The sequence below is a fragment of the Anomaloglossus baeobatrachus genome, chromosome 1, assembly GCF_048569485.1.
Source record: "Anomaloglossus baeobatrachus isolate aAnoBae1 chromosome 1, aAnoBae1.hap1, whole genome shotgun sequence".
NCBI classification, from domain to species: domain Eukaryota; kingdom Metazoa; phylum Chordata; class Amphibia; order Anura; family Aromobatidae; genus Anomaloglossus; species Anomaloglossus baeobatrachus.
Genome location: NC_134353.1, coordinates 881,645,403 through 881,659,204, shown reverse-complemented (window position 1 = coordinate 881,659,204; position 13,802 = coordinate 881,645,403). Strand labels below are relative to the sequence as shown.

Here is a 13,802-nt window from a genome sequence, read left to right as displayed (position 1 = left end):
GATGTTAAACAAATAGGTGGGGAAGTGCACTCAGCTGGTCTGCCAAGGGTGCACCATCCGCCTGTGCTTAGTTTGAACAGTCATTTTGTTCTGAAAGATCACTTTAACGAGCTCCACATGAGATATAACTAAGAAAAAAACAGCAAAAAATTGCCACAAGTTAAGACACTAAAAAGGGATTGGATTAGGGTATGGAAACCTCCCCTTTATTTTCTCCATTTATTCTAACAGGATATATGGTAGAGGTGTGCCTGAAAGGAATGAATGAATGAATGAATTTAATGAATGAATGACTAAGGTATAGAGATGAATAAATTGATTTGGGGGACCTTCTCCAGTGGCCACATACATATTCCATGTCAGCCCAAACAGGAGCCATGCAAAACCCTTCATGCCTGCCAAAATCCCATGGTCTTCTTTTGATTAGGCAGCCTAGTGCGACATCATGCACATCACGCCATAACAAATAATGATATAGAGACAGCCCAAACTGCTGCCCGAAGTGGTTCAAGGGAGGGCACCATGACTGAGGAGGGATGCTGGGCCTTAGGTTCAGTAAAGGGGTTAATTGCAGTATGCACTTTTATAAGGGAAAAGTGTAGGGTGGAACTGTAGGGTCAGTTGGGATTTGGGGCCCTGCTATTGGTTAGAGGGTGGTATTTGTAGGGCAGTATATAGGTTAGGTCCCTAGGGGGGTTGGTCATTCCTAGCTGGAAAGCGTCCAGAATCGTTCCCACCCTGTTGCATTTTTTGGTCAGTCGACATGGAGAAAAGGATGCGAGTAGTCTCTATCCCAGCAACGGGGAAAATGAGGGGGGTATTTGAAGGTGGGGGGTTTACACAAAATAGCGAGGGGGGAACCAAGTGCAGGAACGGGTTACCCCTGGTGGTGCAATTGTTTAGTTTAACATGGATCCTTGCTGGGTTGAGTCTCAGCAGGACATTGGTTGGGCAACATTCGGCTAGGTGTCCTCGATTCAGTGTGGTGTGGCTGAGGGCAGGTGGTAGAGCTGATGTTGCAATCGAGTGGTTTGTGGGAACCTTCATTTACCCCTCCTCTTTTCGGGTTCTATTTATGGATATGGATATTAAAATGCCATTAATGGTATGATGTTTTGTTGTTGTTGTTTAATAAACAGGACTGCAGTCTTGGTGTTTATTTTAGGTAAGAACTGGGGAATGGGTAAGGGTGGTGGCCAGATGGGCAAGGTAAGACCGTTTAGTCAGGTTTTATAGAGTCATGCACCAGGATGGCTCATCAAAAGAGGATCAAGCGATTGAGAAGGTAGAAGGCAGTTTGCATGATGACTCCTTTTCCACCACCATGGATGGAATTCTGACGTGGATGCTGGACCATGCTCCAGCAAAGCATTTCAGTCATCTCTAATCGGGTGGCATTTTTTGGAGAATCTCTGCATATTTTGTTGTATAAAAGTAAAAATCCTCCAACAAGATAGTAAAATAAGCTCCATGTTTAGTATTTTTCATACCTCTAAATTTACACGAGTCTTTCTCGCATATCTGCATTGCAGTGTTATGTTTCTTCAATGTCCCAATCTTATGCTCTTCCATAGAGGTAACAAAGATCTAGAAATTAGATAGAAAAAATTTAATTAGACGTGATGGACACGTAAGGACACCGGCCTGGGTCATTCATTGGACCAGAGAAGATCCCTAACGTCTTTTTTGCACAGTGATGCTTGAGATTGGGAAAAAAAGAGACGTATCAGGGCATGTTCACATTTGGCAGATTTTATTGCAGAAATTTCTACAAAGAAAAATCCATGTCATATATCGGAGTAGGATTCTTTCTGCCACATGAGCATGGATTTTTCCAAGCAATCATTGTCTCGTGAACTTCAGCATAGAGTACAACATTGGGGAGGGAACAGAAAGACGACGGCCGTTTCGTGTGACCACCACACTTCAGCGGGTCCTGTGTACATGTGGCGCCCTGGACTAGCTAGGTCGTCACAGGTACTGCAACAACACACCCCACACCCCGAGATAGGCACACCAGTCACACACACAAATCCTTGTTGCCTCCCTCCAGGGGCTGATGTCCACACCAGGTGGGGTGGAGCCAGGCGGTTGGCCCCACCCACTGAGGAGTTCACAGTGCTGGAGGCGGGAAAAGGAAGGCAGTCAGTTAGGGAGATTGAAGGAAAAGGAGTGAAGTAGTAGTAGAGGAGCAGACTGACCGTGTCCGGGTACGTGGCCCGGGCACCGAGAGCAAGGTTGGCAGACGGTGGTGGCCGTCTGCAGGAGAGGCCGTTCGACGCGGAACCGTAGGACCGGGGATGGGCGTTGGCCTGCCGGTACCGAACCGGTGAGCGAAGAGAAGGACACCGGCCTGGGTCATTCATTGGACCAGAGAAGATCCCTAACGTCTTTTTTGCACAGTGATGCTTGAGATTGGGAAAAAAAGAGACGTATCAGGGCATGTTCACATTTGGCAGATTTTATTGCAGAAATTTCTACAAAGAAAAATCCATGTCATATATCGGAGTAGGATTCTTTCTGCCACATGAGCATGGATTTTTCCAAGCAATCATTGTCTCGTGAACTTCAGCATAGAGTACAACATTGGGGAGGGAACAGAAAGACGACGGCCGTTTCGTGTGACCACCACACTTCAGCGGGTCCTGTGTACATGTGGCGCCCTGGACTAGCTAGGTCGTCACAGGTACTGCAACAACACACCCCACACCCCGAGATAGGCACACCAGTCACACACACAAATCCTTGTTGCCTCCCTCCAGGGGCTGATGTCCACACCAGGTGGGGTGGAGCCAGGCGGTTGGCCCCACCCACTGAGGAGTTCACAGTGCTGGAGGCGGGAAAAGGAAGGCAGTCAGTTAGGGAGATTGAAGGAAAAGGAGTGAAGTAGTAGTAGAGGAGCAGACTGACCGTGTCCGGGTACGTGGCCCGGGCACCGAGAGCAAGGTTGGCAGACGGTGGTGGCCGTCTGCAGGAGAGGCCGTTCGACGCGGAACCGTAGGACCGGGGATGGGCGTTGGCCTGCCGGTACCGAACCGGTGAGCGAAGAGAAGCCAGCACAAACCGACAGGGCCTACGGACCCCGACCAGGCTTGGAGTCGCAGTAAAACCGGTCAAATCCGTTAGCGACCGGAACCTCCGGGGTTTCCTAGCAACAAAGACCCGACTGAAGGCGACCGTCCAAACCGAGAAAGGGAAATACAACTACCGCCTCAGTTAGAATTCCCAGGGCCAGAGCCTGCAGGCAAATGGAGCTCCTCTGGCCCATATCCAAGCTGGGGAGCGGGTTACCGGTGGGAAGCCATCGGGACCGAAGATACACAACAGGTGCAGGGAAAGGCAGCCACCACCAACTACCGGGAGTAACCACAGCAGCCGGCTGCGGGACCCGTCCATCCAGCCGTTTGTTTTACCGGAGACTCTGTATCCATTCTTGGCTGAGTGAGTACCACTGTGCCATCTGGCACCGTGCTGCCCCCGCGACCCTGCACCTCGCCAACCCTGCCTCCCCGTCCCACCTCACCGGGCCCCTGGACCACCAACCCCCTACCCACGGATTGGAGAGAAACATCTCGGCTGCTCCCTGTCATCGCTCCCGGGATCCCCGTCCAGAGCAGCGGTGGTGTCCCAACCTCACCACAAACCGTGGGTGGCGTCACAGACCAACTCCCCAAACCCAAACCACCCCTTTTCACTCCCGGGCGAGAAGCGCCGCTCGAGTCCCCGGATCCGGCCCACAGCTCGAGCCACCAAGCAGCAGCAGCAGCGCCGGACCCGAGCACTAGCGAGAGCGCAGCGGCGGCGGCCTCCTCCCCGCCCGCGACATACACAGCAACCTTTATTCTACAGTCATTTACAGGACCATTTACAATGTTCAAAGCTACAGAATGGTATTGTATCCATAAAAACGGATGCCACTATGATGATCCATGTGCCGTCTGTTTTTTTTCTCGCACCCATTGACTTGCATTGATGAGTCATCTCCGAAAGATGAGTGCAACCGCAGTATGCGGTGATTATTTTCATCAGTCCGATTCGAACTGAGGAAAAACTCGCAGATCTACTCGGCCTCATTCACTAACATTGGACGGAGTACAGTGCGATTTTTTTTTTTCTTGCACTCTTCCTTTTTTTTTGCACCAGTGTGAGAGCACCCTTATTATATTAGGCTCTGTCCAGATCAGCATTTTTAATTCTATCATAGGAATAGAACAACTATTAATAAAAAGTAAAGTAAATTAATTAATTGGAATGCTAGACACCAGCATCACCCAAAAAACCCCATTGACTATATGGGGCACTTTGCACACTACGACATCGCAAGCCAATGCTGCGATGCTGAGCGCGATAGTCCCCGCCCCCGTCGCAACTGCGATATCCTTGTGATAGCTGCCATAGCGAACATTGTCACTACGGCAGCTTCACATGGACTCACCTGTCCTGCGACCGTCGCTCTGGCCGGCGACCCGCCTCCTTATTAAGGGGGTGGGTCGTATGGCGTCACTGCGACGTCACACGGCAGGCGGCCAATAGGAGCGGAGGGGCGGAGATGAACGGGATGTAAACATCCCGCCCACTCCTTCCTTCCGCATATCCTACGGAAGCCGCAGTGACGCCGGTAGGAGAGGTTCCTCGCTCCTGCGACTTCACACACAGCGATGTGTGCTGCCGCAGGAACGAGGAACAACATCGGACCGTCGCGTCAGCGTAATCATGGATTACGCCGACGCTGCACCGATGATACGATTACGACGCTTTTGCGCTTGTTAATCGTATCATCGAGCCTTTACACACTACGATGTCGCATGCGATGCCAGAAGTACGTCATTTTCAATTTGACCCCACCGACATCGCACCTGCGATGTCGTAGTGTGCAAAACCCGCCTAAGTGTCATGAGGGAATCTTGCTCAGGGAAGACCCTGAGTGAATCTGGTGTCAGAAGGTCACAGTGCCTTGCTGCTGGCAGGTTCACTACTGTTATTTAATAACATCTCCTTGCTTGTGGTGCTGTAAGAGTTAAGCACCCTTTCCTGCCTGGCTGCGGGCTGTAGCTGTTAATCTCAGGTTTGGCTCTCTGGGTTCACTCCCCTTCCCTATTTAAGCCATGTGATCTGATCACATGATGCCTGTGATAGAAACTGAATCCTCATTTCTATGTGGTCAACTTTGGAAGGAGCCTGTTCTGGAGGAAGTCTGTCATGTTGTGTGCAGCAGTGGTGTTTTCTGCACTTAAGCCACCTGAAGTGTCTTTTCCTTTGCATGTCTATGTACCCTGTTTGTATTCCTTCCCTTGTGTTTCTGTATTGTAGTGGCAAGTCTAGTGATCTCATCGGCCTACACACTAGCTAATGTGAGTGGAGGGCTAACTGAGGGGCTAAGGTATCCAGCTTGGCGACAGGTTGCAAAAACCTGTATAGGGACACTAGGGAGCTCAGGAGTCAGCTTGAGGTGAGGCATTATTTATTCCAGGCCCTTTTTAGGATTTCTAATTATGGAATAATTCTGATAACTTACTTGAGGTTGGAGGAAGGATATTTTTTTCTGATTCAAACAACTTCTAATAGATTTCCTATTGATGATCTGTCTAACATTGTCTTCTGATAATGATGGTTTGGAAGTCAAGTCAGGAACATTGGATACATCTGTCAGATCTGTAACACAATTATAGACTATTAGCATAGTTCTGATTTAAGGGGTTGCCAGGACCATTTTATTTTTATACTATGTGCCTTATAACTAACAGGAAGGTTGTTGCTAGCTATCTGCCTGTTCTACCCGGTGCTAGCTAAGAAAGGTTATGGAACCCTCCTGCCGGTGATTTGTGTGCAATTCCGGTCTGCTCTGTCGATGGGGCGTGACTGCGGATCAGTGATGAGCGAGTGTCGCGGGCGGGGGACAGACCACAACAGGGGGGCCGCTCGAGGCGCTCGGATCCGGGCGGTTGCTGTGGGTCGAGTGGCCGGATCCGCGGCTCGTGCAGCCATCCGTCGTCCACGAGTGAAAAGAGGTTTATTTACAGGGGATACAGTCTTTGTCAGTGACGCCACCTGTGGGTTGCAGTGAGCATTGGTAGCACTGCCGCTGCTTGGTGATGGGACACCTGGGGCTGATAGAGCTGGGCAGCAAGGTGGGATCCCCTCCACGGGTAGGGGAGGTGTAGACCCGGGGCCCAGAGGATGGTAAGGGATTGCAGGGAGCAGGCAACTCACAGTTTGTTTTCGTGGTGCTGGATGAGCTGGTGCTGATTTGGATGGTCAGTAAACACACATAGTCCATGTTGCAAACCAAGTTGCCAGTGACCGGTAGCCTCCAGCGGTTGCATTCGGGTCCCACACACAGATATACAGCCAGGGACCCTTTCTTCTGCACTTTCTGTCTGTCTCTCTTGTCTGGACTAGTCCGCTTGAAACGGCCTCCGGACCGGATCCCCTCTCTCGCCACCGGCGGGCTACAACCCTACCCCGGTCTACCTCAATTTCCCCGCGACCGGATCTCCGTCGCCTGTGGTCCTCACTGCCACCTATTCAGTGTAGCTAGTCCTGTCGTCCGGTGGTCCGGGGCTCCAACCCCGACTACCACCCTCTCCTGGGAGCTCCAACTCCCTCCTGTCAGCTCTCCATTGACTACAGCTCAACTCTGCCCAACACTCCTCTCTGTCACTTCCTGAGATCTTCTCCTCGATCCCTCCCATTGTCCTGGGGGGGTGACTAGGGCCTGATTGGCTGGTGTATACCTATGTGGGGACTGTGTTGCTGCCAAAGAGGAGAATGGACTGCATTTTGGTGGATTTGTGCAGGCTCTGTGATAACCTGGTTTTGCCAGGGCATCATACGAGCACTACCATACTCAGGAGCTCAGTACTCGTAAGGAGCAGTGGAATGCTCAGATAGTCGCGACTCGAGTACCCAAGCATAATGGCAGTCAATGGGGACTATAGCATTTTTCCAGAAAATCTTCAGAAAAAATGCTCGCGTTCCCTACTGACTTCCATAATACTCATTATACAAGTTGAGCCCGTCCAAGCATCATGTGACATTGTGACATCATGCAAGCTCCGCAACCAATCACCACCATCTTTTCACCAAACCCTTGGACTAAATGAGCAATCAACAGGAAGGGAGTGGAAGCTGCAGCGTCACTTCCTGTTGATTAACTTATTTGGTCCGAAGCTGCTGCTCATTACTTGTGATGAGTGAACTGTTTGCTGCTTGGTAAGCTTAAGGAGCATTTTGATGCTCGGTATTTATTTATTGAGTATAATGGAGGTCATTTGGGAACTCGAGCATTTTTCTTCCGGAAAACTGCATACACTTCCTCATTGACTTCCATTATACTCAGTAAATGACTACCAAGCACCTGAGCATCAAAATGATTTTTAAGCTTACCGAGAACCTGAGCACCGAGCAGTTTGCTCATCACTATTCATTACTAGTACTGAGCACCTGAGCATGGTAGTGCTCACTCATCACTACTGCCGGTGTCATGCTGATTGACAGCTGGGATGCGGCTGTTAATCAGCAAGACGTCAGCAGTCAGGCCCAGTCAACAGAGCAGAACAGAAGAAGCTGCTCTACAGCTGTGACGTCAGTGGAAGCCATAGAATTGCTTTCAGGGAGCTGTTTATGACCACTCTGTGGCGGGAGACATCGGGGCCTGGCAAAACAGGCAGGTAGTTAGCAACTACCTGTTTGTCAGTTCTTAGGCCAATTTTAAAAGAATAAAATAGTTTCAGATATCCCCTTTTATCTATAACACCCAATCATTTATAGCCTTCCAGAGCCTGAACATTTTTTGCTTAGTTGTTTGGTTTTTTTGTGCTGTTTACTAAGCAATATTATGACTGTAGTGTGCTGACAGTTACATAAACCTATGGAGACTACCTGTAGTACCTGGCATTGCCCGGATAGTAACTGTCTCTCTGTTTCTCTCCCAGTCTGTCTATCTCCCTCTGTGTCTGTCTGTGTCTGTCTCTCTCTCTGTGTCAGTCTGTCTCTCTTTCCCTGTCTGTCTCTCTCATTCTCTCTTTCCCTGTCTGTCTCTTTCCCTGTCTGTCCCTTTCTCTCTCTCTGTCTCTTTCCCTGTCTGTCTCTCTATCTCTTTCCTTGTCAGTCTGTCTCTCTATCTTTTTCCCTGTCTGTCTATCTCTTTCTTATCTCTTTCGTATATTAACCTTCAAAAATAACATCAAGTATGCTGAAAGACTAAAAAAGACAGCCCCGGAGTTCTCCAACTGACCCTAGGGTGATCCATAAATACCATAAATTACATATTTTGAGACTTTAGTGCACTTCTAGGAGGAGCTTAGTAAAGGATCAGTGTTCATAGAACTGAAAAATAGACAAAAAGTTATTTAACACTAGGAGTCCCAGAGAAGGGTCATTTAACATTTCTACCTTTGGAACCCAGAGAGCTCAAATTTCTGGGACTTCTAGTGTTAAAGGGGTTTTTCAGTTTAAAAGAGATTGTCCACTACTAGGACAACTCCTTCTGATTCTACTTGTTTCCCTCAGTTAAAATAAAAGACCCAGTACTCACCTCCCATTCTGGCACAGTTTCAGCGCTGTCGGTAATTGCGGTTTGAGGCTCACATAGCATTGTAACATCATGTGAGTCCCACTTCCAATCACCGACATCTTCTCGCCACGCCTTAAGACTAAATGAGCAATCAAAAGGAAGTGATTGGCAGCCACGGCATGACTTCCTATTGATTAACTAATTTGGCAGAAAGGCGAGGAGATAGAAGCTAGTGGTGAGTAGTGACAAGTAGGAAAAGGACCTCCAGGGTCAGATGTAGCAGAGTGGAGTCATGTGGTGTAGAGGAGTGAGGCACAGAGAGAAGATAGAAAAGAAAGAGTTAAGGAGACTGAAGTGAAGTGTGAGCCCCCTCCGCTACAGAGCCCTTTCTTAGGCCAGCTAGTGTACGTGGTACAGACAAGATGGCCTGCAGGGTCACTAGCACAGCGGGAGAATAGCCAAAAGGAGTCCTCTCATTGCTTAAGAGCTGAGCTGTCAGACCAGCCATCGAGCTAAATGACTGGGTCAGGAAGAAAAGGATAAATCGCCCAACCCTCCCCTCCTTGGTGGCCGTAGCTAAAGAGTCGGCTTCAGTAAGGAACAAAATGCCTGTGAAAGAACTTGGTGTAAAACCTGCTTTAAAGAAGTGGAATCTGTGTGTTAAAAGATGTTACAGCAAAGTTGTTACGGTTTTAATCGGTGGTGGACTGGTTACTGAAAGTATGGCATGCGATGCCAATGAGAGTGAACGGAATCCAGAGAAGCCGGATGAAGACCTGGTGGAGCATCTTCTAGCAGGTACCACCTCCACACACACTTCATACAATATTTTGCGTAGCATGCCGGGTGGGTTGAGGACTGAAACCCTCGCTCACGACTGCCCCTCTCCGGTATGTTACACTGACAGCACTGGAATAGTGCAAGGATGGGAGATGAGTACAGTGTCTTTTATTTTAATTGGGGGAAACAAGTGGAATTAGAAAGGGTGATCCTAGTAGTGGACAACCCCATTAACTTTTTATCATCCACAGACATGGGGTTCTCCTGAGGTGCGAGAAGTCAGTAGAATTTTGAAACACGTAGACATTAAAATCACTACACGTCTCTATCTTGTGAACCCTTATTTGAACGATCAGCAGAGTAGAGGAACCTGCCTTTCCCTGCTCCAGCAGACAGGACAAATAGAAAAATCTAAATTAAAAATAGTGTTCCTTTAAGTAAATAGTGACACTTACATGGTAATAGTACCAACTTTTCTGGTGTTCGCCAATATTCATCCGATGAACTCAGGGACAGCTCAGAAGACACATCACTTATGTTATGTTCTTGTCGTTGTCCTTGATAATGCTGCCATCTAGTGGAAATTGGACTACTAGCTACAGGAATTTGTCTTGCATGTCTTCTTAAGATGTTTCTCTTAAATCTTGAATATGAAATCTTTCCAATATCTGTTGTCTAAAGTACAATGAAAGACATAGAAAGTTACATTTGTATATAATATATGAAATTCACAAGAGAAGAAAATTAAAATGTTTATGTTTTATACTAGTTAATTAATACTTTTAAGGAAGATAAGCGAAACATAAGTCAGTGGCCCTCTCGGTGTCGAGAATTAGATGTTTAATATAACTTTATGCATTATTTAACACTATACTCTGAATTCAAATTCAAGTGACTTTTAGTGATGAGCGAGCACTACCATGTTCGGGTGCTTGGTACTCGTAACTAGTGATGAGCGATCACTACCATGCTCGGGAGCTCAGTACTCGTAACTAGTGATGAGCGGGCACTACCATGCTTGGGAGCTTGGTATTCGTAACTAGTGATGAGCGAGCACTACCATGCTCAGGTGCTTGGTACTTATAAGTAGTGATGAGCGAGCACTACCATGCTCGGGAGCTCAATACTCGAAACTAGTGATGAGCGAGCACTACCATGCTTGTGTGCTCAGTATTTATAATGAAATGTTGGACCCTTGGATGGGCGCAACTCAAGAACCTGAGTATAATTGAAGTCAATGAGGATCTTGAGCATTGTTCTGGAAAATCTGGAAAAACGCTTGTGATCCCCAGTGACTTCCATTATACTTGGGTACTTGAGTTGCGCCCATCCAAGCATGAATTGCTCATTACAACTACCAAGCACCTGACCATGGTAGTGCTCACTTATCACTAGTGACTACACTTGGGGGACTGCTTTGTAAAATAGAGTTGTTATATCTTTATCTTTTTCATATATCTTTGCAGTGTCCACTCATATCCTGTCCACCCCCTTTAACTTGAGAATGGCGGCAGCTATAGGCATAGAAGTGGTGTCTAGGTATAGTAAAGTAGCCATGCGCTACGCAATGAAACCACCTATAGCACCACCTGGTGGAAAACAACGGAGTTAGCATTTTTATCTTGAAAATGGAATGAGATAGAGAAAAAAAGTGAATTACAAAGTTGTAGGACATCATCAACTCAATACGAGTCGACACCTTGCATACAGAAATGCTATGATATGAAACCCATGACCCCCACAAAACATTGAATGCTGGTCACGCATATGGCGCTCATTTAACTTTGATGCTCAAAGTGACCACCGTCAGCTGCAATGCACATCTGGACTCTGGACAGCATATTGTATCTTATGGTAGGAAACACGTTTGTGCAAGCATCTGTGATACGTCGTCGTAGGTCCTGCAATGTTGGTGGAGGGGTTGCATACACCTGCTGCTGGATGTGACCTCACAGAAAGAAGTGCAATGAGGTCAGGTCAGGTGAGCGTGGAGGCCGCTCCACGTAGCCACCATACCCAATGACTTGTAGGAAGGTCTCCATGAGATATCGCTTCACATCCGCAGCCTTATGAGTTTTACACGTTCTAATCATAGCATTTCTGTATGCAAGGTGTCGATTCGTATTGAATTGATGATGCCCTACAACTTTGTAATTCACTTTTTTTTCTCTCTAGTTCCGTTATCGAGATAAAAAAGCTAACTCCGTTGTTTTCCACCAGGTGGCGCTATAGGTGGTTTCATTGCGTAGCACATGGCTACTTTACTATACCTAGACACCACTTCTATGCCTATAGCTGCCGCCGTTCTCAAGTTAATGGTGGTGGACAGGATATGGGTGGACACACTGTATATGATAATATGTCATTTATTTATCCTGAGTATGGTATGGGTCATTCTTGTATACACTGATTATTGTGTACCTACACTTTTCCAGAAACCCCACTAGGGGGAGCGAGATTAGCCACATACTGTATGTTGTTGATAGATTTATACACTCAGGACGATTCTTGATTAACCACAAAATGAAATGGTTTGTGATTTTCATGTTCTAGGATATTTTTCTGCGACTATAGTATGCTGGCATAACCTGCTATATTTATAAAAAAATAAAACTATTCTTTGATGATATTTTTGCCTACCGGAGCTACAGACTGTAAACTACATCACTATTTTATATTTATACTTTCTAACTTGTTTGGATTTAATAAAGAATTTGTTATGATTTTTTTATGAATTGTAGTCATTTTCTATATTTCGGCTTTTTTCACAATTTATAATTAGTTTACATATTTAAAAAAAAGGTCTGAATGGGCAACTAAAGGGGGTTTTATTACTATCAACTTTTTTGGCATATGAATTAGGCAGAAAGGTTTTGTTACATGGAACAAATTAATAATTAGACCGATACATTCACATTTTTATGTCATGAAAGTTAGTGGCAAAACCTCCTGAAAGCACAATGTACATGGAAAAGAGGAATTCAGATGGAAAATGCTGTGGTACTATTAGTAATAATTTAACTCGTTTGGAGTGAAACCCCCACTCTTTCTTCAGAACAGGCACCAATTCAAACTCTGGCCTGTGGGCTGATTTTATTTGGACTGCGATGCCAGGTGCCAATTCTGTATGGAGTGGTATGAGGGGCACATTATTCTGTATGGAGGACTGTGTGGGGTCCATTATTCTGTACGGAGGACTATATGGGACCCATTATTCTGTATGGAGGGCTGTGCGGGACCCATTATTCAGTATGGAGGGCTATGTGGGACCCATTATTCTGTATGGAGGGCTGTGCGGGACCCATTATTCTGTATGGAGGGCTATGTGGGACCCATTATTCTGTATGGAGGACTATGTGGGACCCATTATTCTGTATGGAGGACTATGTGGGACCCATTATTCTGTATGGAGGACTATGTTGGACCCATTATTCTGCATGGAGGACTATGTGGGACCCATTATTCTGTATGGAGGACTATATGGGACCCATTATTCTGTATGGAGGGCTGTGCGGGACCCATTATTCTGTACGGAGGGCTATGTGGGGCCCATTATTCTATACGGAGGGCTATGTAGGGCCCATTATTCTGTACAGAGGGCTATGTGGGGCCCATTTATGTGGGGCCCATTATTCTGTACGGAGGGCTATGTGGGGCCCACTATTCTGTACGGAGGGCTATGTGGGGCCCATTAGTCTGTACGGAGGGCTATGTGGGGCCCATTAGTCTGTACGGAGGGCTATGTGGGGCCCATTAGTCTGTACGGAGGGCTATGTGGGGCCCATTAGTCTGTACGGAGGGCTATGTGGGGCCCATTATTCTGTACGGAGGGCTATATGGGGTCCATTATTCTGTACGGAGGACTATATGGGACCCATTATTCTGTATGGAGGACTATGTTGGACCCATTATTCTGTATGGAGGACTATGTGGGACCCATTATTCTGTATGGAGGACTATATGGGACCCATTATTCTGTATGGAGGGCTGTGCGGGACCCATTATTCTGTATGGAGGGCTGTGTGGGGCCCATTATTCTGTATGGAGGGCTATGTGGGACCCATTATTCTGTACGGAGGGCTATGTGGGGCCCATTATTCTATACGGAGGGCTATGTGGGGCCCATTATTCTGTACAGAGGGCTATGTGGGGCCCATTTATGTGGGGCCCATTATTCTGTACGGAGGGCTATGTGGGGCCCATTAGTCTGTACGGAGGGCTATGTGGGGCCCATTAGTCTGTACGGAGGGCTATGTGGGGCCCATTAGTCTGTACGGAGGGCTATGTGGGACCCATTATTCTGTACAGAGGGCTATGTGGGGCCCATTATTCTATACGGAGGGCTATGTGGGGCCCATTATTCTGTACAGAGGGCTATGTGGGGCCCATTTATGTGGGGCCCATTAGTCTGTACGGAGGGCTATGTGGGGCCCATTATTCTGTACGGAGGGCTATGTGGGGCCCATTAGTCTGTACGGAGGGCTATGTGGGGCCCATTAGTCTGTAC

General features: G+C 47.3%; 1 protein-coding gene across 1 annotated transcript in view; it reads right to left on the bottom strand.

Moving 5' to 3' along the window:
• CDC20B (cell division cycle 20B) overlaps positions 1 to 13,802 on the bottom strand; it is a 94,571-nt gene that overhangs the window by 39,281 nt on the left and 41,488 nt on the right. Inside the window, exons 4-6 of the mRNA XM_075342755.1 lie at positions 9,751 to 9,970; positions 5,516 to 5,652; positions 1,491 to 1,587 (exon numbers count right to left, since the gene is read on the bottom strand). Of these exons, the coding sequence (XP_075198870.1) occupies positions 1,491 to 1,587; positions 5,516 to 5,652; positions 9,751 to 9,970 (454 nt within the window). The remainder of the gene's footprint in view (positions 1 to 1,490; positions 1,588 to 5,515; positions 5,653 to 9,750; positions 9,971 to 13,802) is intronic.